The following is a 24,997-nucleotide window of genomic DNA, read 5'->3' on the forward strand; positions in this document are numbered from 1 at the left end:
AGGCAACAGGGGCCAAGAGAGTTCCAGTAAGCTGAGAGAAAAGGATGGGCTTCTGCAGAAGAAGCCAGGGGAGGAGAACTCTCAGAAGGCACACGTGAAAGCTAGCTCCTCTATTTCATATAACTGACCTGCTATACGCACTCGCAAAGGTGAAGACAAGCTCATAGCTAAAGTGAGTGAGAAGTAATGGAACTGTCTGTGAGTAATGAACTGATGTTTGGAGTGTGTTACAGCCTGTATGGAGACACTTTATGAGAAGGGGCAACTCCTGGCCAAGAGTGGATGTTTACTGTGTTTGCTGGGACACACAGAGCAGATGGAGCACCAGTAAGACTACTCTATGTCAACTCTACACTCACTGTAAACTAGTTCACTAAAGGTCTTAAGCAATCTTTAAAGAATGTGTTCAGTTTAAGTGCTAATGACTAAGAGGTTCTCTTTGTAGCAATTATTAACAGAATTTCCTGCCACGATAAGATTAATTGGTAAAATCTCTTTTAAATATTGCTCTTGTAAATATTGTGTGTGTCTCTTGTAAATATTGTGTGTGTGTGTGTGTGTGTGTGTGTGTGTGTGTGTGTGTGTGTGTGTGTGTGTGTATATATATATATAGTGTATAGTTATATATTTGTACCATACACCATTATACTAGTTGAATTCTCTTCCGTTGTCTTGTCTGGTTTTCATTCCCTATCATTATTCACCACGTCACAGTTTCAATTCCCATGTCCTTTGTTGCAGCCTCCAAGCCTAGATGGAGGTTCATAACATCCTCCAGAGTGGTTTCTGCAGTGGCAGTATCTGGCAGACCTAGCCATTTTCTGGTCTGGGCATAACAATGTTCAGTTTAATGTGTGGCTTTCTGTCTTTCAAAACCATCCAAGAAAACTTAAAAGGCTGTTTAGGAAGGTACTACAAACTCAGAATACTTTCCGAAAACTTGCGAGGAGTCTTTATTGTATGGTGGTCCGAAGACAGCATAGTATAGGAGTAATTTTATATTATTTTTATATTATTTGCCATGATGTAGGTTGCATTTTGTTGATTGTTAAATGAATGTCGTATAACAGAGTGTTATCAGGTGATCCACTGGTGTTTGAGTCCTTAGGCAGCAGGCTGACCCAGTTTGGAAGAGATAGAGCTCCACCCGTGGTTCTAGTGGGTGGGTGTGGTTGGTGGTCAGTCAAATCTCTCATCCTGCTACGCTGCTATTTAACAATCACAGTTATGATGTATAGAAAACCATCATGCTTCTCATTTTTGGTTTTCGAATTTCTATTATTTATGTGATTTTTTAAATATGTTTTTTAGTATTAAGGATGAGCTAAAGTGTGGTGTATGCAGTTGCTGTGGAAACAGGAACATCCAAAGACTTCAAGCTCATCCTTTCCTTTTGCAAGGAGTAAAAATTCAATAGTCTAAAGCACAACATTATATTGCTTCATGTTGGGCAACTGTGTCCCTGTGATAAGTTATACCAGATAGATGGCTAAACCACATGCAACTTGAGAGAAGAACCTGCAGACTGAATGATTTATCCACCTTAAACCTGCAAATCCCTTGAGGTTTGGCACAGTGATGTAAGCTTGCTTGTTGGCTCATTAAAACAAATCCAGGGGAATGCCTACTAGACAGTTATTGAGATTAAGAAAAGAAGTTAACCTTCCTGAAGAAGTAAACCACATTAAAAATACTTAAAGAGCCTGAGACCCATAGCTATCTACTCTTCTACTCTTATTCAAACAGGAATAACACATAGAAAGTATTTCTGTCTGATTTTTGGAAGCATCACAGTACAGAATCTGTGTTCACATGAGTGACCTGTGACCTACTGATTGCTGTGGATTGTAGATATTCTGCATGTTTCTTCTGATACTGTTGGGCTTGATCATTTTACAACACTGACTGTATATTAATGGACAGGCTTGAAAATACTGTTTCCTTGCCTAGTATCAATGTTACTTTATAGATAGTTACCAATTTGTTAGTGTAAACAGATATTTTAGAGTGTAATAAATGTAATATGGTACAACAGAAGGTTCTGTTTTAGACCCATGTTCCCCCTACCCCTCTTGGATATGTAATTCACAATCATGTTGCTGGCTTTCATTTTTATGCTGATCCTGACAACAGTTCAGTTATCAGTTTGGTCAGCTTTAGAAAACAGAAGACTGTATTAATGATATAAAGGTTTGTTGATGTTTTAAAATATTACAGCCCATCCTCACCACTTCCTTCAGCTGAGACTGGCTTAATGTTAAAGTGTTCCAGACAATATTAGGAATGCATAGTCTATAGGTACTTTAAATCCAGATAAAAGAAGTTGTTTAGCCTGGCCTATACATAGTTTATTAGGGCCTAAATAAATAAATAAATAAAACAATGCAAAAACCTTTTAAAAAATCAAATATATATATATATATATATATATATATATATATATATATATATATATATATATATATATATATATATATATGTATGTATGTATGTGTGTGTGTGTGTGTGTGTGTGTGTGTGTGTGTGTGTGTGTGTGTGTGTGTTTGTGTGTGTGTTATTTATTGAATTTTTATATATAAAGGACTATGCGACTATAAAATCAACAACAAGACTTTTTAGATTTTTATTATTATTATTATTTTTATTATTATTATTTAGGCCAGAAATATATTTTGAGTCCTTAAGGGGGTGAGAGGAGACCACAAATCAAAACAAAAAGCATCATGCTATTGTACTGCTGCCGTGCCCCTAGCATTATCAGGTGGCAGATTTAAGATCACAGCAATGCAATAAACCAATACTGCATATATTTGATTGTGTGTATATACATCCTTAAGTATTGTATACTTTTAAACATAATGTGGTTACATACATTTTGCATCCACAGATGATGACGGACCCCTGTCCTATGTTCCTTATAATTTTCTTCACACACACACACACACACACACACATATATATATATATATATATATATATATATATATATATATATATATATATATATATATATATATATATATATATATATATATATATATACACACACACACATATTATAATATATTACATGTTTTACATCTATATGGAGCAAAGTGACCATTCTCTTTCATTCTCTCTCATGCTTCTCAGAGCAAAGGTGGCACGATTACCCACAAATGTCTGCCATGTTAACACCCATGTGATGTTTCCCTTCAGATATGAGTGGAGAGAGGGTGATTTGGGTTATCTTCTGCGACTTCTCTGACCCTGCACTTTCAACCTCCTCATCCAGCAGCTTATGTACTCATGTTCCCTCCTCAGTGTCATCTGCTGCATCCAAACTGCAGAATAGGCCTTCAAATATGAAGAGGCCAAAGCAGAATTTCTGATTGTTTTTATATGCCACATGTTGAGAGTTCATGTTTCTGCTTTAATGCAGAGCATGTGAATGATGCCTTCTGAGTCAGCTCAGGTGCTGAAGGCCAGTTGGTCTGTGTTTATAGATCACTTTGGTGACGTGCATGTGATGTGTATCTTGCGCTCCTCTGGCATTGTGTAAGCTGTTTGAGTTGGGGTATGAGGTTGTCTAATATAACATTTCTCCCTCAGACTATAAATGAGCCTTACAGGGCTGGTTTAAATCCAGTTTATATCAATCATTGAAGTATATTTTTAATGAAAATCGCTGAAGTGCTTAAAATGTTTGTCGATATCAGCTAATGATATAGCTTTTGTAATGTTTTAAGATAGATTTTTACCAACAATTTCCATTTTCATTACCTATATATACAAATATTTTAAGTGCTAAAGGAAATTTTGTAAAAATCACTTAAATGGAAACAGCCTATAGATACCAATTTCTCCTTTGTTTTCAGTAAACCTCAACCCAGACAGTGGGATATCCATGCAAGAAATAGAATTAGAATTATTCAAATGATTTGTTTAATTTCATTAATTCAAACACATTTGATATCATCAATAATTCAAATTTAAACCATAATTAGAAGATGGTAATTGTTTATGACTTCAGAATCTGTGGTGTAGCTCTGACAGTAATTTCCACCCCAACTTTCTTTCTCCTTGTTGTTTGTCAATAACAAATTAACCAAATTAATTACAATACCCAACATAGCAGTAATTACAAGTAGTTAATCTTGCCTACACGTGTTGCAGAGGCTAATACATGTGATTTTTGAGGAAAATGTACATTTTAGCATGAAATGGTACTTTCCAAACATGTTGTAACACATCTGCACTCTTTAAAGAAGGCACACACACACAAAGGAAAGGATCCAATTGCAAGAGGTTTTGTTCAATTTATGAAGCAGGTAGTAACTGAAGGGAGAGGTTTCTAGGCCTTGAGCATTTCAAGTCAGGTAAGAGGGGGTTAGCTGGTAATCTATCTAGCGGTCCAAGGATCAAGCAGGAGACAAGGTCTGGAAAACAGGCGAATTCGGAAACCCGGAAGACAAACACATACAAGGAAGGCTTGGTATGCGACATGAGAGGCAATACTTTGCAATGAGAAAGAGAAGGGGAACTTAAATAGGAGAATAGTTAATGGAGAGAATAAACTACAGGTATATAATTTGTATTGTGGTGAACCAGATCGGAGACGATGGTGGGAAAAGGGGGGCGTGGCAGTGCTGAGACCAGCGTGGTTCCTGGGATCCGTGACACACTCAGACCTTGTACATATAAGCCTTGGTGGGAGAGGAGGTGATCAACCACCCTGCAACCTTCTATTGTGATTTCTAATGTATACAGAAATAGATACCATATAACAGAGCACTGAGAAGTCAAAATAGAGAAATCCAAAATCTTTTGTTAGTTGAGATCATTCACATGTTGTTCATTGCTAAGCCCACCCTGAAATGACCCCAAGCCTTCCATGCCAGCCTGCTTGAAAAAGGAAAGCAGTACATTTAATTAGCAAATTTTTCAATTGCAAAATTTCATTAGCAAAATGCTAATTTCAACTTAAATTTATGATTTCATCTTAAATGAAACCTGTGGCACTGGGGATGATTTTATTACACAGTGTGATGTGTTGGTTAAACAAGATTATTGACAAGTAAGATGACAGGATCACTCTTCATTTTCGTTTGTAAAACACCAGTATTCACAACACGTGTTACTTTAAGGTGGTTGCCTCTTGTGGTACACAGCACTGTATGCAGAGAAAAATCTGATGAGGGATCAATACTGCTGTTGTTAGAGCCACTGTGAAGAGCAATACAAAATTATCTATAGATGGTCTGATGATAGCTTTCTCTCTGAACAGTCATGCAGTATTCTACATTGACATTGACATCAATTAACTCAGAACTACTTTACAATTCCCGTGTTTTGTAATGTAAGATTTATTGTCAGTGACCTGACCCAATCTTTCATTAAAAAGGAATACTTTTAAGTTTAAAAACATACAAGAAATACAAATCTTAGTTACTAAAATCATCCCCCAAACTAATAAATATTCAGAAATTAGCTTTTTTTTTTAAAAACAAAAAGTTAAAGGCTCGTCAGGGGAAGCAGTCTAACAGCAAGTTACGAATGTACTCTTGACCCATACAGAATGCAAGCAAGGCATGTGTAAGGCACAGAGCGCATCTCAGTCTCACAGTGGAAACCGCATGTTGCAAGTGTGCAGATGCTGTTTGAACGTGCTGGGTCACGCATTTGCTGCTGATACTATTTTAGATCAAATACAAAAGACTGTTTGCCAGAGCTCTCAGAGCAATATTCCACAAAGACCCAAGAGATTTGTAGCTATCCATTTGTCTGCTGTGAAATGGAACCTGTGCTCATGGTGGCTGCTCTCCACGCTCTGTGTTTGTGTCAAGGTAAAACAGTCCCTGTTTGACGTCTGTCTGGTAGACTAAGATTTATGTTTAGTGTATATGATTCAAAACATCATATCTACAGTGATTATCTCTTTGAATAACATAAAATATTCCAGAAAAGGATCCAGGAACATGTTTTCAGTTGTTCCCTTTTTGTATTTAGTGATGGTTAATTGTGTAGATTCTTCAGCCATCTTATGCAACTTAAAAGGCAGATACATGAGAAACAAGTCTTTGTAAGTTGGTAAACATACAGATGCTTTGTTGCACTGTTCTTGTAAGACCCGGTGTCCACATTTGAAGACATTAGAATTTAAAGCTTTGGTCTTCATACAAAGGCTTTCCTGTGTAAAGACATTCTTTAGTCTCCATAGTTAGCAGGTGGTACTAGTTAAAGATTGCAATGAGAAAAGGGGGGAGTAAAAATCGCACTGGGAAAAACATTAATTGCAGAAAAATAGCATAAATTCTAGCAGCGGTTTATGTAAATATGCCTAACAATAGTATATGCTAATTTTTATGTTTCAGAAAAGTACAGGCTTTCTAAACACGTTTACCAAATTTACAAACACTTGAATTTTAGTCTGAGAATGCCATTAAAAAGGCTTATTAGTCTAGAAGATGTTCATTGTAAAATAAAAAAAAACACCTTTCTGTGAAAACCTTGCTATGTTGCTTAAAGTTTTATCAGGTTTTTACAATTTTACCAATGTGGCCTTAAGTGTACGTCACTGCTGTTCTTTCTAAAGAAAAAATATAAAGAAAATAAAAGGTTGAGGATTTTCAGTACCATCTACAATTTCAATAAATAGCTCTTTCCAAATAATTGTTATGCGCTGCAATCTAACATAAAAAGAATATCCATAGTAACCCATATTCTAAAAGATTAAATGACAATACTAAGTACAGTAGCCATTTTTACACTGTCCCCCAACCCCTGGGATTTTATTCGATTAGTTATTTTTTTATTGTACTATTTCCATTCAACATTTCTAAATTTTAATTTACATTTCTGGAGCTGTAAACTGAAATATGTAAATAAGGAAATCCTTACTAGGTTTGATATTGTTGTTAAACACTTCCTTTAATGCCTCTATTAACACATTAACCCATTGTGACCAATTGTGCTGAGCTCTATACAAACAGATACAATCTAAAAATGTGAATCACAGGATGTGTATGCGAAAAGAAACCTCAAGGCATTTGTGTTGGGGCAAAAACATATCTCTGACATCTCACAGCTACACCGTAATCCGCTCATACAGATACCCCTCATAATTGTCTGATACACATCTGAGACATATCATGGGGGATAAATGGTACCTTTTTTCTCACTGAAGTGGATCACATTTATATATTGCCATTCTAGCAAAGAATCAAATTCGAAAAGCTTGATAAACACACAATAATTCTAAATTCTTAAAATGAAAAACGCTATACCCTCTTTCTGAACCGATCGTTACAGCCTGCAGTCAAGATGTAGGCCAATGTTCTTTCTATCCACTGTTTATCTTCAGGACTCCAGGGTGCACCTGATTCTTCTAATGGCAACAGGACAGAACCTGTCATGAGTGACAAGCCTGTATTCAAGCACAGTGAGTCTTTTAGATTGTTATTTTGTTTGATGATTTAAAGTCCTTATCACTGCCTTCATCATATTTAAATCAGTCCTCTGTCAAAGCAGATGTAAGCCACCCCAGAACAATGTTGCTTCAGAATCAGTTCACTCTGAAAACACAAGGAGCAATCAGCACAAGTCTGAGAACAGTTGTTTCACAACTCCTTTGTGGATTTCCAGCTCTACAGAAATATATTAATTCATGGTATTCCATCTAAAACAGTAACTTCTGACCTTATAGAGTCTCCTCGCTTTTTCAAGAATATCAGTTTGCAATTCGTACCAATATTCCTCCACTATTCCACAGCTGCCTCTCTACCTCTAAAATTTCATAACCAGTAACCGCAGTTGTATTGTTTTTTGCCTTAAAAAAAACAAAACAAGTTTTCCCCAGTGTCCTCCATGCCACAGTTTGACATTTCCACAGGAAGTGACTCACGGGATGTGGCTGTGTGTGTAGTTTACCTTGAGCTCTTGCAACATAGCGTACACATTAACTCTACTGTATGAGCCTTAACAAAAGCCTGTTGACTGATATATAGCAAATGCAAACTGAAAAGCAAATCCAACATTCAAATCTGACACAAAACCCAATATGAAAAAGCAATATAATAATAGAAATTAGCTACTATAACCAATAGTCCATTTAAACATTTCTCCTTATTCATCGAAGGTGGGTCCTACATTCTCAGCCTCTCTCAGGCTTGCTCTGGAACTCTGGGGACTCTTCACCAAGGCAGGTGGATAGCTTTAAGCCTTAAACGTCTGAGCACTGAAGACATTAGACCTTTGGCCCATCAAGCCTGTGAGAACCTGGGCTGTGGGGGATTCTTCAGTGTCACGGATAATGGGACAGCACCCAGTAACTCCTGCCTGACTGACTGCATCATCAGAAACTCCACAGTGCACAACTGCACAGAAGATCCACTGAGCGAGTGTGTGCAAACAGTAGAGGTAGTCTGCGGTAAGTTAACCGCAGCTCATGCAGACATTGTAGACTTCTACTCTTAGCAACAGTTACGTCCTTATTAGTGTGCCAGACTTGTCTGAACCTTTCTGAAATAATGAACTGGATCTCCCTCAGAGCACCAAGCAATCCGGTTGGCTGCAGGCAATGACAGGTGTGCTGGGCGGGTGGAGCTGCGACATGGCGGGCAGTGGGGCTCAGTGTGTGATGATGATTGGGATTTGAGAGAAGGAAATGTGGTGTGTGCCCAGTTGGGCTGTGGTACTGCCGTGATAGTGACAGTTGAGGCTGTTGCATTTGGCCCAGGGACAGGCCCCATTAACATCAACAAGCTGAACTGCACTGGGACAGAGAACAACCTGTGGCAGTGCAGCACGCAGAAGCCCTCCCACAGGGACTTCTGTGGCCATAAGGAGGATGCTGGAGTAGTGTGTTCAGGTACCGCACATTCTCGAAGCAGCAATGCCAGTACAACAATTGAGTTGTTTTTCCCATTCATTGATTAGCTAAATGAATAAGATATAGATAAGAAAGATCTAAAACACTCCCTACGAAGACTTGCTTTGTCCTTAGCCTTCCATACTGTGTCTTCTTGTGTTGTTACTTTTTATGGATGAAGTGCTACTCTCTGAATGGTGAGGTTTACCCAGAAATTTACTTTGCAGACCAAAATGTCAGTCCCACTGGCTCTGAAAGTTCAAAAGCAAAAGAAAGCTTCTGAGTTGTATTTAGCTGTATTCAACTGGGACAATTAAACTAATCCTAAGCATTTAATTTTAAACAGAAAGTGTTAATGTACCAGTGACCCTGACACCAATTGAATTAAGTAAAACAAACTGGACAACAGGTGAGGTTTTCTTTCTATCTAAAATATGAAACAATGAAATACTATAATTTTTCATTTAACAATGAAAAGAAAAAATTACTGGATTGTGAGTGTGAAGAGATCTCTCGCTGTGCATCTCTGTGTAGATTCACAGATGCACAAGGTGATATGACAGATGCACACTGTTTCTGTGTAGAGTTTCTAATGGAGGTGGCTGCTAAGGACCACAGAAGCAGGTTTTCAGCTCTAGCATTGAGCTGTATTGGTCTGTCCATTGCTCTGCTGTTACTGTTGATTTCAAACATTGGTACTTGCACATATTACAGAGGAAGAAATAATGGTAAGTACATTAAACTTCCTTAAATATTTGGTTCAGTTAGCATTTTGGTCTGTTATGAGTAAGCCTCCAAACAACAATTCACTTTGTGGTGCACACAGCTGTTGCACAAAGATTAGGATCACATTTAATGTGTATACATAGATAGTAAAAATTTCAGTGTAGTGCACAAAGTCTAGAAGGTTTCCAAAGAAAAAGAAATATATCTATATTGGACATTTTGAATCAGTATGATACTGCACTACAAGCCTAGACACATTCTTGACAAGAGCTAATTTAATATCACAGCAACTAGCTTGTTTGATTTTCAGACTGGTCCAACTGCATTAAAAGCAATTATTTGGTATACAATTTTTCCTTGAAAAGAGCAATAATGGAAGATCAGGTTGTTGTTAAAAAAATGTATTCTACATAGTGCACAAAAAACACAATGAAAAGTATGATAATTGTTTTCACCCTCTGTGCTTACAGAATTTTTAATTTACGAAAGACAATCTAACTCCCACACATCTGTGGGGCTCCAGAGAGGAGAGCCGAGAAACAGCAACAGTCTGCATGCTGTCACTGCACAAATGGCTGAGGATGGTCTGTGGCCTCAATTCTATTCAGTACCTGAAGCTCCCCAGAAAGCAGTTTTGAAACAGCTCTATTTGAGAATAAACTTGTAGGAACTGTGACACTCTCTGCTGAGCTGATGTTTACTCTGGGCATGTTTAGCTCACCTAGTGCTTTATGTTCCTTACCTATGGCTTTGTTTGTTTGCTTGTTTATTATTTGTGGCAACAGGCAACATCAGCCTTACTTATGATTTTTTCCACAGGAGGACTTGCAGTCAGGAGATCCTCACAGAATGACAGTTCTGACACCTCAAGTGACTTAGATTATGAACATTATTACCACTGTAATATCCAGCCACCTGTTGCTGTGAACTTCTCTAGTAAGCTGTTAAATATCTTCTGCATAAAAAAGCCTGATTTTCAAAACATCACCTATTTGTTAAATCATGTTCCATATAGGTTCAGTTTAAATCTGCAGAGTCCCATTCATCATAGTATTCAATGCAAAACTAAACAACTGACAGGTGCTGAGTGTATTTCATAAACAATTGTCAATTATTATCAGATTGGCAAGGAAATATCACCTTCAATGCACATTGACAAAAAATGTAGATTTTGCAATCCTAGGTAATGCAGATGTGCTTGGTGAGGGCTATCAAGCACACAAAAACATCTACACTGAGGGAAACGCTTTGAAACACACAAATTGTATACATCATATTTGCACTTTTGAAGTCATTTCAGTTAATCTGCATGTACTATGTACTGTAATGTCATTACATGGGACAATAGAGAAGTCAAAGTTCTGATGACCTGTTTCACTATGATATATAGGTGATGTGCTTGATTCAAAGAGCACATCTTCGGGGGAAGGATATGAAAACTCACAAACTGAAAGGCAGAAACTTTTCGATGAAGGTCAGCTGATATAATTGTCTATCAAACAGCAAACTTATATTAACCAATGTGTAATGCCTTTATCTCTTTATTTTAAAATGTTAACCGGTTATACCTTGAACACTGATAGGGACAGCATGGCACAGTATCAATGAACAAGTCACAAGTGCCTACTGACAAACTATGATTAGTTACAAAATGTAAAACAATGTATCCATTTGTTTGTTTCACTCTGAGGGCACCATAAAATTAAATGGAACTTCAAGATTTCAGAATTTCTACATAATTCACTTTTTGAGAAAAAAAAAGTAATTCAGATTGTTTTGATGAAAAACACACCAAAGAACTGTACTGTGTAAGAATTGTTTACTTTTATGATTGTTTGAAGCTTTCCAAAACTCTAAAAGCTACTTCACAGAAAGTTTTGCAATATTTCATGTTGAGATTTTGTGTCACAAAAAATTATCTTTGTGTTGTAGATGTTGCAAACCCTGGTTCCTATTCGAAACAATTCAATGGACTCTGAGTCTTTAAACTTCAAATCGCTCTGCATGACTATGAACTTATCAATAATCAGTTATGCATGTTGAAAATCCAATGGAATTCCAGAAATTATAACACTAAATAGTTGATAATTGATTATTATAATTCATAAGTCAGTGCTGTGATTATCAGATTAGCAAGACAATAACAATCACACCAAACACACACTGACAACTTTCAATTTTGTAGCCTTAGATGATGCAGCTGTGGTTGGTAAGTGCTTTCAAGCACAAGGAAAACTCTGCACAGAGGGAAATGCTCTGGAAAGCACAAGAAGTTGTAAGCTACTTCAAATTTACACCTTTGGGGTTGTTATAGTCACTTCACATGTATGTTAATGTCACTACATTCAATAATGTTCTGTGGAGGTCAAAACTAATGACACTTTTTATTGTGGTGTATAGGTAGTGTCCTTGATTCAGAGAGCACATCTTCAGGGGAATGTTACGAAAACCCACCAACTGAAGGGGAGGACCTTGGGAATCCAGGTCAGTTGAACTAATTGTCACTCTAAATATCAAACTTGTATTATATTCTGGTATTATATTCTAGATGATTGTGCAACCTTTATCTCCATTAAAGGTGTTAACAAGATTTACCTTGAGCACTCACTGCAGATGCTACCTTTGCACAGTACCAGTGAACAAGCCAAAAGAGAATGTAAGCTAAACTAGTCTATTCACTTATTTTATTAAGTTGGTAATATATGGATGAAATGTAAGAACCATGAACATATACATAAACCGGCTTTCCTCTGTGCAGTAGTGGACTCAAATGATTCAGATAGTACATCTTCTGGCGAATGCTATGAAAACACAGGGATTGACGCTGCAAACCTTCTTGAGACATGTGAGTGCAAATGTTAAGTGAGAAAAAAAAAATGTTAGTGTATGTGTAACCCATTGTAGCCTTGGTGTTGTGTAGTGCATTCTATAATGACAAACATGTTCTCTCATTTATCTCCAAAAGTGGAGCGAAGCCCATCACTGCTTGTGCAGCCCCTCCTGTGCCACCACACACCTCAGCTGACAGGAGACTGCAGTCTTCCCCAACCAAGATCCCCAACCGAAGGTATTCTTAAATGCATCACCATCTCTAATCAAAGGTCCCTCTTGCCTCAAATTATTTGGTTGTCAGTTCAGTCTATAGTTCACTCTAGCAGAAAATCAGGTTGTTATACCAGTGTCAGGAGTGATAATCACGGTCATACCAGTGCCTGAGTGAGTAATTGGGAAAACTAGGAAGATACCCTGTGGGCGGCTGTGTTTTGGATCTGTAGGATTCCAATGACAAAAATGACAATAATTATGTAAAATAAAGACCATCGTGTGGACTGGTGTTGTGCCAGTGTGACCTGTGTAATGTGACTTCTGTAAAAGGGTAAAGGGGCTTACAAATGGTGATCAAGAAGATAGGTCTACTCATTCATTTCAGAAGTACATAGCATAGAATATAATTGCTCTTTCCTTTTCTCTGTAGGTGACAGCAGCACATCATCTGAGGAAGCATATGAAAATGTCCCAATAGACAATATGAGTGGCCTTGGTGCAAGCGAACAACAAACCCAGTCCTCTTCAGACAGTGACTATGATGATGTTGCAAACTGGTGAATGAAATGCTTATCACTAATGAAGGTTCTACAAACCTCAATCAAATCAGTTCCCCAAGAATACCGTGCTATTTATTCCATCTCTGGCCTAGGTAGTGATGAACTGCTGCATTTTAAAAACTATTTTTATTTAAATACATTCTATACACCCCATTATTTTCTGTACATTTTATCAGAACAAAACAAGGATTTACAACAATATACATGTTTAAATTATACTCAGGTGTAAATATGCCTATGTCTTTATATATATATATATATATATATATATATATATATATATATATATATATATATATATATATATATATATATATATATATATATATATATATATATATATATCACACACATTATGAGATCACTTTTCACCTGTGTCTCAGTAAGGAATATTATGATTTGCAAAACATGAACTCCCAGCAACCTGTCAACATTCACAGTACAAAAATCTCATCTGATTACTCTTGCCTTATTCAGTTCTATGAACACTCTCAATATATAAAACCTTTACTGATTAAATCTGAGTATAGATTTCCCAGGGGGCCAGTTTAACACAGAACCAATTAGTTATTCTGTTATTAAGTGGTCTTAGCTTCACTGATTAACACATTTTTACACAAACCATGTACTTTGTGGCTGGCATGAAAGAAACTGCATTTTAAAAGAAAATAGGTTGCTTAAAGCAACACTTCCAAACCCAGTCCCCAGGGACCCTTATCTGTGAAATCCCTGCACTTAATACACCTAAGCCAAGCAATTATGATGACAATTAACTGTTTCAGTTGTACTGTAAGGAGAAACATTACAGACATGTGAATGGCCTTTGGATCGCAGAGGACTGGGTAGGGAAACCTTGATGAAACCTTTTAATATTTCAGCATTTGAATTTTAAAAATTAAAGAATGTTTGAAAGATGTACAAAGTTGAAATGCAAATAATACCACACAAGCTAATCATATATTAAACACAGTCTACCTTATTAATATTTCTCCATCCTAAAATAAAAATGAGAGGAATAATTAAGGAAAATGGCCTGCGTCTACAAGTAGGAAACATATCTACTTATCTTCACTTGTGAACAGTGTGAAACTGAGCTCTTTGGTGCAACATGGGAACCAGATAAATATGATTAGCAATCTTTGTGTTGGCCGCAGACCCACTTGAGTTGCTGTATATGTCTCAGTTCAGAGAGGCTGAAGGCTGAGTGCCAGCTGCACTGGCAGGCATATGCTCGCACACCTTGCCTCCTCTTTAACTTGGCTTGCAACTTGGTAGAGTCTGGCATGTTGTTTCTATGAGGAAAGAGGTTAAGACAAGATTGTTTTTTTTTTTAAATTTGATTATAAAAACACTCCCCCCCCCACATCACTATCTCTGATTGAACTTCTAACACATCTATGCATACCATTAGAAGTAATTAACCCTGAAGGTCTATTTTTGATTACTCAAACATTTATTTTATTGGCATTCTAAATCTGCTGCTTGTACTTTTCTTCTTCTTCAAACACAGGTTGCTACTTGACCTTACAGGGTTCTTTCTAGAGATTCAGCTCTGTCCTAAACTAAAATTCACAAATGATTTTCTACTTAAAACCAAATTTGCTGTAGGAAAACACTCAAAATGAAATATTGAGTAATATTGAGGTGACATTTACTTAGCTAGCAAACTGCAGGCCATTTGTCATATATAATGCTGAAAATCTAATGTAATCTATGCACCTATATCAGAGATATTCAAATCTCAGTCCTTAAGGTCCAGGTCTTACAAGTTTTCTACCTTCCCTTTATCTAGGAGTCAGGTGTGACGACACAGTGGCCAACCAGTTACATGAATCATTTAACCAACTACAAGGGATTACAAAATCCAGGACCAGATTTGAATACATCTGACCTAAAGGTTTGGCTCTAAAGACACTCTGAAATTAAATACCAATTTGAATACTACTGGCCTAAATGTTTGGCTCTAAGGACACCTTTTCTCAAAGCTGTTAAGAGTAACAGTCCATCAAGTTCTCCTCATAGTGCCTTGTACTGGACACTGACAAAGTATAAGAAAATCACCATGAAGCAAAGATTCTGGCTTAGCTTGAACATGTGATCTAAAAAAAAAAATGCTGTGCAAAATAAATACAATTGAGATTACAACATAAAGGTATATGGAAAAATTAGTCACTGTCTGTTGGTGAAGCAAATCTAGAGCACCCAAACACTGAGCCTAAAATACAGAAACTGTAGAGTGTGAAAAATGTACTTAGCCACCCATTACTTTATTCTTTGCACCAATGCTGATAAACATATCTGACATTGCCTCTTTCTTATGCATGACCATACTTATTCTTGCTTCCTTCCCTGCAATATTACTCTTTGAAAAAAGCAATGGCAGACACCTCTCACTCGATTACCTTAATTGAAAGCAGAATGTCATCATCTAAGAGTAATGCACAGACATTAAACAAAATGGCTAATAAAAAAATTAATAACTGCCTAGTGGTGGTTTCCCATTTTTTTGGATATTGGCTCAAGATATCCAGCATACCCCACTGCTGCCCTCTCTTAGTTAAAATGCTCCAACCACTATTAGCATACCTGAAAAACAGATAGTCACACGATGAATCCCACTCATGATCATCAAACATGGCTACACGGAAGTCACAAGATGTACATCTTAGTTGGTCACACACCCTAGAAGAAAGGTTAAAGCAAAAAAAACAAACAAAAAAAAACAACCAAGCAAACAAAAACAAAAAAACTATGGCCTTGTTCCCCTTAAATATAATTTCCTCTTGCTGCGTATTATGAGTCATGCAACACACACCATTACTGGAGCTGAACTTTAATATTTAGCATTCTTGATTAGTCTAATGTCAATTTATTTATTAATGAACTAGAGGGTACCATGACCTTAAATAACAAACTAAAATCTTGAGCAATCTGTAAATTTATATATTCTAAGAGTCAAAAACAAACTCTAAGATGCAAATTAAGTATCAATAAAATAATTAAACTATATATATATATATATATATATATATATATATATATGATTATCGTATTTACTGGAGTAGTCTTGAATTTTGAATACTAGGGCAAGTAGTGTGGGTAGAAATGATTCATCTTAACACTCACCTTTTTGACATGCTTGTTCCAATACCACTTGTTATTGAACTACCACCCACAAACACAGGGCAGCATCTACAGAATGCAGTAGCACCATTAACGTTTGTATTTTGAACTTAGAAAAAAGGTCACGGTTCAAGGAAATGCGTCAGCACACTGACCGTAACTGAACCGAGATAAGCATATAGATATAGAAGATGCTGCATCGAATATAAAGATGATGAGATTTTAATAAAATCTAGTTTACGTCCACTGCCATCTATCTTACTTACTTTTTAAAAGTTCTTTGAGGAGAAGAATCTTTAGCACAGGCATTTGTTGCAATGGGTATCTGTGTAAAACCAGTTAAACTTAGTTAGCAACACCGCACCATCACTAAGCTATACCCCACTAAGATAATTTACCGAACCTACTCACGTCTGAACTGATAGTCCGCCAGTCATCGTCGAGTATTTCCTGAAGCACCGCATCAATATCGCTCCCTTCGGATTGTTTTTGATTTGAAGTCCTAGCGGTGAAAAACGAACACCTCCGTGTACGTTAGTACTAACAAAACGGAATATATGACTAGCTAGCTACAGAATGATAAAACTTTAGCTAGCTGGCTGCATAACATCATCAAATGTAGGTTCATTTTTACTATCACAGTTTTCCAAAAATCGTAGTTTCTTTTTGTAATTATCTTCAGTCTGAGTAGTAAACTGGTCTCATGCAAACAACCTTAACCCGATAACTGGCTAGCTAGGTTACTAGCTAGCTAGGTTAGTTAAAACGTTATCCTAGCTAGAGCGGTTAGCTAATTGATTTACCTATCTAGGTTATATACCTGTGCATAGGGTTATCGTTTTTTTGTTGACCGCCTTGGTTTGCTTGCAGATTAGAAAACGAGGAAATACTGCGGCAAAATTTTGTTTCAACCTCGTCTAGTAAGTCGTCCAAGCTATCCGCCATGATTGAGGGTCTGTATCAATTATTTGGTAAGCGGTTAAGCTCCCTTCACTTCATTTGAGGAATAATGCAAACTACGAGTCAGTGTGCGCAAGGGAAAGGAGAGTTTCTAACTTAATAATTTGTAAGATTTCTGATGTTCAGGAGGTTCGTTCCTTCAGGCGTTTCAGTTAACACAAATGACAACGTCATGAGCCAAACGCATAAAGTGAAAAACGCAGCTTTCGTTAGCTAGCTAGCTAGCTAGGTTAACTACCTAGTTATCGTAGATACCTGCTTGACATTTTCAAATATTTCCACAAAAAAATCCGGCTGCTGGTCAATGTTTTATGCTTGACCAAACTTTCAAAGCAAAGAGTTTCCTGTTTTCAGTTTCCACGTTGCGTTTATTAGGTAGGTATTGCAAACGTGTATTTGTCTATTTGGGATGAATAAACATCTCCACTGTTTGCGTATAGGGGACGAATCGAGGGAAGTTGTGGGGGATCTTAGGAAGGCTCCCAGTGTATTGAGTTGCGCTTGTTTCTGTGTAGCTTGGATACTTGTCAACAATACCGGTAGAGACCATGACCAAAGAAAGAAGCAATATCAGAGCCGTTTTATCTCTATAAAATTTCTGGTAATATGAAATTTATTCAGAACCCAAATGAATGCGAAAATTCTTACTTTAATAATATTTTTTAAATACATAATGATAATACTAACAATTTAGCTTACATATTTTTCTGGTGGCATTACATCGTAGTTTTCATATTAAGTTTTAATATCAAATAAAGGTTGGTTGCGTTGATTAAACGAAGGAAGCAACTTATTTTAAAAACTCGTACATATACAGTAAGTCTTATTCGATTATGAGCACATGACGTTCCAGTACTTGCACACTTAAAAAACTGCGAACAAAACGAACCTCGTTGTCGGCAGGATTCGAACCTGCGCGGGGAGACCCCAATGGATTTCTAGTCCATCGCCTTAACCACTCGGCCACGACAACACGCCATAGTCGCTTGAATTATTATCCAGTAGTATATATGGAAATAAAACTGTGGTATTAGCTGCGGTATTCAAATCGGGTCCATGGGTTAGCTGTAATTAATATGGTGATTCATGTCATTGTAAAGAATGGCTAGCATATCTAACATGATAACAATTACCAATATTATGAACTCCTACGGGTCAAGTATTATTTTCTGTTATTTTTATTCGGCGATCGATTCGAGTGACAGGATTCGTTGCTTCTCCAGTAAAACACACAAGTATTTCTGGAGTAAGAAAACACCCAAAAACTCTATTCCCTGACCGGGAATCGAACCCGGGCCGCGGCGGTGAGAGCGCCGAATCCTAACCACTAGACCACCAGGGATCACGGAAGGAAGTGGCGTTCATAACAGTACATAACCATGACTGTTTAGGCATTTGACCAGGTCCCAAAATCAAGACCAGTATATGAACATTTTAGTGTCACACATAATCCAAACTAACAATTATTGTTTGTATTTGATTGGTCTTCTTTAACCGAACATCTTTTGAGAACTTATCTTTGTGTTTTATTAGTGTATTCCTTAGACAAATCTGTAAAATAAAAAATAAAAAAGATTAACATTAATAGTGTGGTAAGCGCAATAATGTGTAGTGTCTATATTCTTCGCTCTACAGTTTTATCAGTCGTTTGTAGGTTATTATAAAACATTATCTGCTCTTTGCCTGCAGTTATCAAAATACATTAATAAGCGTTACTTACATAGCTTATAGAGAGCATCAGTAATGATACTACAAGTAGGCTGATTGCCAACACTACATAAAGGGAATCGTCTTCATCTGATTCCTTGGCATCATCTTTGGGTTGCAATAAGGAAGACAAAACATAAGAACATTTCCATATTAAACTCACTTCAACAGCCATGTTATATTTACAACATCCTGGATTCAATTCATGAACGAATCACAGCAATTTTATATGTTCAAATTTAAAAAGTGCATTTGTACTTACTATATACCCTGAGGTGAACATCTCCTTCCTGGTTTTGTTGGCCAAGGGGTGCAAGAAGAAAGCAGCGGTACCGCCCAGTATCTTGCAGAGTCAAATTGTGTAGGACTAGGCTCTGCGAATCTCTCAACTCCATGTTCCGCACTGAACCATTGTATTTTTGAATAGTGCTGTTAGGTTGTGTCAGTGTCTTTCTTACTAGACCATTTAACTGGCGAGAGGGAGCCTCACTGATCTGAAAATTTAAAGGCAATAAATCAGTTGGATTTTCAAGTTGTTCAGTATCCCACATCGTCCTACGGTTATTGCGTTATGACTGACGAATTATGAAGCAAAGCGGGCTATTTTAAGTAAATTGTTTTCAAATCCTAAAGCAAATTACGGTTGGAAAACAGCATTTAAGTAACATGAATTAACATGAATATGGGTATTAAATCCAGTTTTTTACTTATGTTCTGGAGTAAGAGAACATGCAGACCTGAGTTTTCATGGTAACCTTATACACCAGATTCAAGGTGTCTGAACGTTAGCCAGGTGTGCTAAAATTACTTGGCATGGCAGTAGTTCTCCAAGACCCGAGTATTTAACTATGTCGAACGTGCGTATACACCCTCTTATGGTGCTATAGTTGTTTATTTCTTTCAACAACTCCGTGTTCCTTGATTTAATATTTCTTAGTTTTATTCAATATTTCTCAGGTTATTTGTGGAAAGGCAGAACTATTACAAGGATCAACATGGAGTAGATATGTAGACTCGCTTGTTGCCTACTAAAGTAAAGATTACTGTATAAAATAATTACGCTTGTATATGCTTTTAGCTTGTTCATTCTGAACATAAAATGTAACATTAAATATAACTTACCTTGTACCATATGACAGACCGATACTGAACACCGGGTTTAGACGATGCCGGACACCTCAAAACAGCATCCTCGCCACAGATGGAGAGCACCTCGTATTTCACAACGGCGCTATTTGCTATGACAACTGCGAAAACAAAATTGCATTTAGGATTAAATCACAAATCACTTTGCTGTCAAAGTAAACAACCAAATGTATTAGCGAAAGCAAGAGATATAGGTCCCGGTTTTTACCAAATGTGAGGAGACGGAGACAAAATACACTGCACATTGTTACGACTAGACAGATTAAGGATTATCTTGATGCCGCAGTTTTTATAATGACGTATATCGAAAGTGAAGTGGGAAATACCCAAAAGAAAAGCCCACATAACTATTCATGCTTCATGCTTTAGGGTTACTAGACACTTCAGAAGTGATGAAGACTTCCATATTAATTACAGCTATTTTTTATCACTATGGTAAGTCGTAATTATCATACATTTTAGAGGGATATATCGCTAGCCCGAACTTCAGACATCTTAAGTCTCCACGTTGCTTTAGCTACTGTATTTCTTTCAAGCCACACATACGATTCTTCGTAGAAATCTGTCGCCTGCGCCAAAATAAAGATTTGGAAATTACGATATTTTGTTTAATGTGCAAGGACTATATGAGTCATAGTTTTCTATTTTATCTCTTATCTAAACTTGATCATATCCTAACGTATTATTCGGAAGTACGAAATACCGTGTATCACGTGCGTATTATTATTATTCCACCACATACATTTTTCTTAGTGCATTAGACATAATATTCATTGAAATGCTGATAACTAATTGACGTAGCCGACTTTGCATGCTACGTTTTTTAAATTGCTGTTATACAATAGCTTTAATTTTCTTACAACCTTGTTTTACAAACACATTTTACTTCCGTATTTATCGTTTATGTAAATCCCCTCGTCATGGGAACTCCCGGGGAATCCCCAAGCAGGCGTACGTTTCCTCGGACTTACTTTTATGTCATTTTTACTCGTGGAAACTGAAATTGAATTCTCGGTTACAGCTTAGTTCAAAATGTATGTTTTCGCTCTTTGGGTATATTTGTGGTGTTTCAAGATGTTTTATTTACTACTGGAACACCTGTTGCCTGCCAGCACACATGAAGACACTTGGGGGGGGGAATACGTTGGTATCGTTTAGCCAGCGGAATCAGAAACATTCACAAACTGAAATGATGTCATATTGGCATCTATCTTGTCCATATAGTTATATGTTTCTATGTTTATTGTTCTATATGTATGTACACTTTGTGTATTTCTAAAAGAGATAAACCTAATAATACTAAAAAGCAAAAGAATAAGAATAACAAGCTGAGACTTTGTTACAATGGCAGATGTTCTGTTATGGTGGTGAATATGTGGTAAATGATTTTATGTGCTTAAGATAAAGGCATGTGTTATCTCATACCTCCTTTTGCTGGCAGCTATAGCCCGATAAGTGATGGCTTGCAAGGTAAGAATGACAGTGGGAGGTAAATGGTGAATGAAAGTATCATCTGATTTATTTATCTCTGTAGTGTTATCTGCCTCAGTCCCAGAAACCTTTGAGAATTATACCTGTGGAGAGGGGTCACATGACATAAACTCTGCACGTGCAAGCACAGACTTAAACTGTGAACAAATCTGGACTATTGGGGACAATGTAAGTAAAACAAGGCAGAATCCATCTCATGTCAAATCAAGTCAAGTTTATTTGTCATTTGCATAAACATACAGGACATTCATGCATTGAAATGCCTGTGGTGAGGCATAGGTAACTCTTTTTCAGCAGCTCTGGCATCAATACATGTAAGTAATAACTAAATGACAACAATATACTAAATATACACAAAATATACATAATATACATCAGCAAGTTGACTAAAATAAACAATATGAATATGTATTTTTCCTGTCTAAGCAAGTGGGGGCAGTATGTATTGTCAGTGCAATGGCATCATCTGGAGATCTGTTTGGGCAGTATGTAAATTGGTGAGGGTCCATATGTCTGGAAGTGCAGAGCAAACGTAAGCTTTGACAAGCTGTTTGAAGCACTTCAGTGCAACAGGATGATAGTTATTTTTGGCAGGTGACAGGTGATTTATTGGGAACTGGACAATAGTGGCTTTCTGAAAGCATGTGGGGACCACTCACAGTCTTATGGACAGGTTAAATATATCTTCTGATTAATGATTAATAGGTTAAAGATATTTTATAATTAATGTTTTGTGATTAATGTTTACATTCAGAATGTTAAAATAGTTAAATTATCTGCTGAGTTAAAATGACTGAGACCACAGAAAGGCTTCAAGGAATATTCAAGGATGCTTTTACTTGATGCACTTATCCTCAGCCCATAGGAACCTTTGTGAATGGCAGTGTGGAATGCCATGAACCATGCAACAGGGTGACTTCTGGTGGAATTACCATCACAAACTGTGATAATCTCACTCTGACTGTTATATGTCTCCAGGTACCGGCCACTGATTACACTAATTTAATTTGTTACCCTTTAATTGATGATTGATTTACATGCATTCTGTATTTTTATTGTTACTTTTATAGGAATATTTGTCAGAATATCGAGTACATTTTCATGGTAAGTGTCTGTCTTTGTGACCACATCATCAATTATTTTAATGAAGTCAAGACATATTCATTAATTTATATAATCATTGTTTTGTTGTTTAATTGTAGGCATAATCAACCCTATACCACCAATTTATGCAAAAAAGAGAGCTCACACTGGTAACACAGAACAATTCAATTAAATATATATGATCAAAAATGCTAGAAGTTTCTTATGTCCTTGTAACGAATCTACTGGCCCAATTGCCGAAGGGCGTAGAGCAGCACGCACAGACTCCCTCGATGAAGTGACACGTTTATTAACAAAAGACACGAACAACAGTGGTGGCACTCATATACAACATTAACGAAACTATGACTATGGCAGACTATGGCAACATTGAACAAAGATTACTTACGAGTTTCACATATAACAGAAGACTAACATTGACCAACACAGTACACACACTAGAGATTTAAATAGACAAAAGACACAAGACATTAAACCCGTGCAGGTGCGTACAATTACAAAGGGCGTGGTTACAAATAAGGTGAACCCCTTATTTGAGGAATGGAAAAAAACCCTGCAATATAAAAGTGAATATAGACACAATAAAATGTCAGATTAATAACAAAATGTAAACAGTTATATTTTAGATGAAAATGATAAATTATATATTAAAGTGGGAATTGTAACATGGTATCTTCATGTATTTATAAATAGATGTCTGACATCTGCTGTTGCCTCTTCTTCAGGCATCCTTGCAGGTCTTGCTGTGCTGGTGTTCATAGCTCTAGGACTGATATTCCAGTACTACAAATTTTAGCTTCATTGAAATAGACACACTGGATTAATTTGTCTTTAATTATAAAAAGGCAGCCTGAATTCAAAACCACATGGACATTATAAAAGCTTCTTTTTATAATTTATTTTGTTTAGTTTATTTTAAAGATGTTTAAAACAAAACAAAAAAACCTCATGCTGTCAGGGGCGGACTGGGTTTCAAAACCGGCCCGGGCATCCTTCAACGAGTGAGGTGACAAGGTCGACCTACTCGGCCCATTATTCATTGTAAATTTTTTAAAATTTGTAAGGAGTTCGCAGCTCGCTCCTTGCTATGATATGATCTCTATCTAAACTGTTGTCAAACCTAATCTGAACACTATTGTTAAAATTAGTTAAACAAGTTAAAATTAGATGACAAGTTAAAATTAGATGACATGCTTAGAAATAAAATTTAATGAAAAATAAAAAATGTAGTAACACGGCTTACTTGTTATTCAAGTACATGTCAAATGTCAATGTCATGTCCAAGTGCCAGTACCCTAGTAGGCTAGTAGTTTATGCAGTTCGCTGCTTTTAGCAGCCACATCATCAACAATACTGTTAGTGTCAGGTTTGACTAAGATACTTTTCTCCACTGACATCAACATGAACACCTCAAGATGTTCTTGCGTCATTTTGCTTCTCAGGTAGCTTTTAATTCTCTTCAATGCAGAGAATGATCTTTCACACTGCACTTGCGACACAGGCAGCGTTAGCAGTAGCTTGTATGCAAGCCCAATGCTCTATTAAGCATCAGTTAAGAGGTTCAACCAGAGTAACACCTTGTAGCAGCAGAGAGGACAGTCTTTACAAGTTAACACAGTTGTCCGTCTTCTTCACGATCACTGTCATTGTCATCCTTCACAGTATGTGTCTGCTACTGATTGTTTAAGTGTTGACCACTGCTGTCCAAAGTTTTGCATTTCTGTTTGTAGTTGTTCAGCAGTGATGCCATCATCAAATCTGAGCAAATGTCTATGCAGCTCTTCCATAGTTCCCAGTGGAACTTCACCAAAGTTCCTCAGGTGAACAAGGAACAGATCACCGAGGAACGCAGATGTTGGTGATGCGTCCTACTCCGATCAGTCTGCGTTCTACGCTGATCTGGCTCATATTTGGCAACAGACACTGAATGACTGAAATGAATGATAATGATACGAGCTCAAACGAGGACGAGGTCATGAGTGAGTGTTAATAGAACTTAATTCAATGCCAAATAATTACCCATATAGGCGGTTAGGCCTAAAGTATAGTAAGTTATTACAGGTATGAAACAATTATTTTTAAGTCGATAATCCAACTGCTCATAAAACAATTGAATAAATTATAACCTAGATTATAATGTAAACCTCACATGATTGAAATAGTCCATTAACTTAAGGATAAACTCTAAATGTTCGGTCCTAACATCAAACATTCCTAATAACCGCAGCTGAAAATCACAAATTATTGCTCATGCGGATGACCAGACAACAATAAAATGCATAATACA

The 24,997-nt window shown here is 36.8% G+C and overlaps 3 protein-coding genes and 2 non-coding genes across 6 annotated transcripts; 1 reads left to right on the forward strand and 4 right to left on the reverse strand.

The window, feature by feature from the left end:
- Window positions 1-5,625: 5,625 nt before the first annotated feature.
- Window positions 5,626-15,696, forward strand: LOC113572168 (T-cell differentiation antigen CD6-like). Its single transcript, XM_027001522.2, has 16 exons — window positions 5,626-5,825; window positions 7,343-7,420; window positions 8,117-8,407; window positions 8,528-8,848; window positions 9,195-9,257; window positions 9,433-9,576; window positions 10,045-10,158; window positions 10,394-10,510; window positions 10,965-11,048; window positions 11,760-11,849; window positions 11,975-12,058; window positions 12,153-12,230; window positions 12,333-12,419; window positions 12,540-12,641; window positions 13,050-13,176; window positions 14,972-15,696. Exons 1-16 carry the CDS (start codon window positions 5,774-5,776, stop codon window positions 14,982-14,984), a joined length of 1,845 nt encoding a protein of 614 aa, XP_026857323.2. The 5' UTR covers window positions 5,626-5,773; the 3' UTR covers window positions 14,985-15,696.
- Window positions 13,662-17,784, reverse strand: c10h8orf37 (chromosome 10 C8orf37 homolog). 2 transcript variants are annotated; one of them, XM_027001543.2, is made up of 6 exons: window positions 17,518-17,784; window positions 16,714-16,804; window positions 16,569-16,627; window positions 16,306-16,371; window positions 15,766-15,861; window positions 13,662-14,471 (listed from the first exon to the last, which is right to left on the reverse strand). In XM_027001543.2, the coding sequence occupies exons 1-6, from the start codon at window positions 17,526-17,528 to the stop codon at window positions 14,309-14,311; spliced, it is 486 nt and encodes a 161-aa protein (XP_026857344.2). In that variant the 5' UTR covers window positions 17,529-17,784; the 3' UTR covers window positions 13,662-14,308. The 2 variants fall into 2 exon arrangements, with proteins under 2 accessions (XP_026857344.2, XP_026857336.2); XM_027001535.2 differs by lacking the exon at window positions 17,518-17,784 and adding an exon at window positions 17,123-17,504.
- Window positions 17,785-17,891: 107 nt separating this feature from the next.
- LOC113573138 (CD83 antigen) lies at window positions 17,892-20,414 on the reverse strand. Its single transcript, XM_035531204.1, has 5 exons — window positions 20,324-20,414; window positions 20,092-20,216; window positions 19,232-19,463; window positions 18,983-19,077; window positions 17,892-18,813 (listed from the first exon to the last, which is right to left on the reverse strand). Exons 1-5 carry the CDS (start codon window positions 20,358-20,360, stop codon window positions 18,703-18,705), a joined length of 600 nt encoding a protein of 199 aa, XP_035387097.1. The 5' UTR covers window positions 20,361-20,414; the 3' UTR covers window positions 17,892-18,702.
- trnas-aga lies at window positions 18,154-18,235 on the reverse strand. The gene has a single exon. It is a non-coding gene; the product is annotated as a tRNA-Ser (tRNA).
- Window positions 18,533-18,604, reverse strand: trnae-cuc. The gene has a single exon. It is a non-coding gene; the product is annotated as a tRNA-Glu (tRNA).
- Window positions 20,415-24,997: the final 4,583 nt, after the last annotated feature.

Source organism: Electrophorus electricus, chromosome 10, assembly GCF_013358815.1.
Source record: "Electrophorus electricus isolate fEleEle1 chromosome 10, fEleEle1.pri, whole genome shotgun sequence".
Taxonomy (NCBI): domain Eukaryota; kingdom Metazoa; phylum Chordata; class Actinopteri; order Gymnotiformes; family Gymnotidae; genus Electrophorus; species Electrophorus electricus.

Coding starts and splice junctions, on each gene's coding strand:
- c10h8orf37 (XM_027001535.2), bottom strand. CDS start 17,247: ATGGCGGATAGCTTGGACGACTTACTAGACGAGGTTGAAACAAAATTT. Junction 16,805..17,122: donor AACGATAACCCTATGCACAG/GTATATAACCTA, acceptor TTTCACCGCTAG/GACTTCAAATCAAAAACAAT. Junction 14,472..15,765: donor TGTGACTATCTGTTTTTCAG/GTATGCTAATAG, acceptor CTTTCCTCATAG/AAACAACATGCCAGACTCTA.
- LOC113572168 (XM_027001522.2), top strand. CDS start 5,774: ATGGAACCTGTGCTCATGGTGGCTGCTCTCCACGCTCTGTGTTTGTGT. Junction 11,049..11,759: donor GCAGAAACTTTTCGATGAAG/GTCAGCTGATAT, acceptor TCAATTTTGTAG/CCTTAGATGATGCAGCTGTG. Junction 12,642..13,049: donor ACCAAGATCCCCAACCGAAG/GTATTCTTAAAT, acceptor TTTTCTCTGTAG/GTGACAGCAGCACATCATCT.
- LOC113573138 (XM_035531204.1), bottom strand. CDS start 20,360: ATGTGCAGTGTATTTTGTCTCCGTCTCCTCACATTTG. Junction 19,464..20,091: donor GGTCTGTCATATGGTACAAG/GTAAGTTATATT, acceptor TTAAATTTTCAG/ATCAGTGAGGCTCCCTCTCG. Junction 18,814..18,982: donor TGATGCTCTCTATAAGCTAT/GTAAGTAACGCT, acceptor TTTATTTTACAG/ATTTGTCTAAGGAATACACT.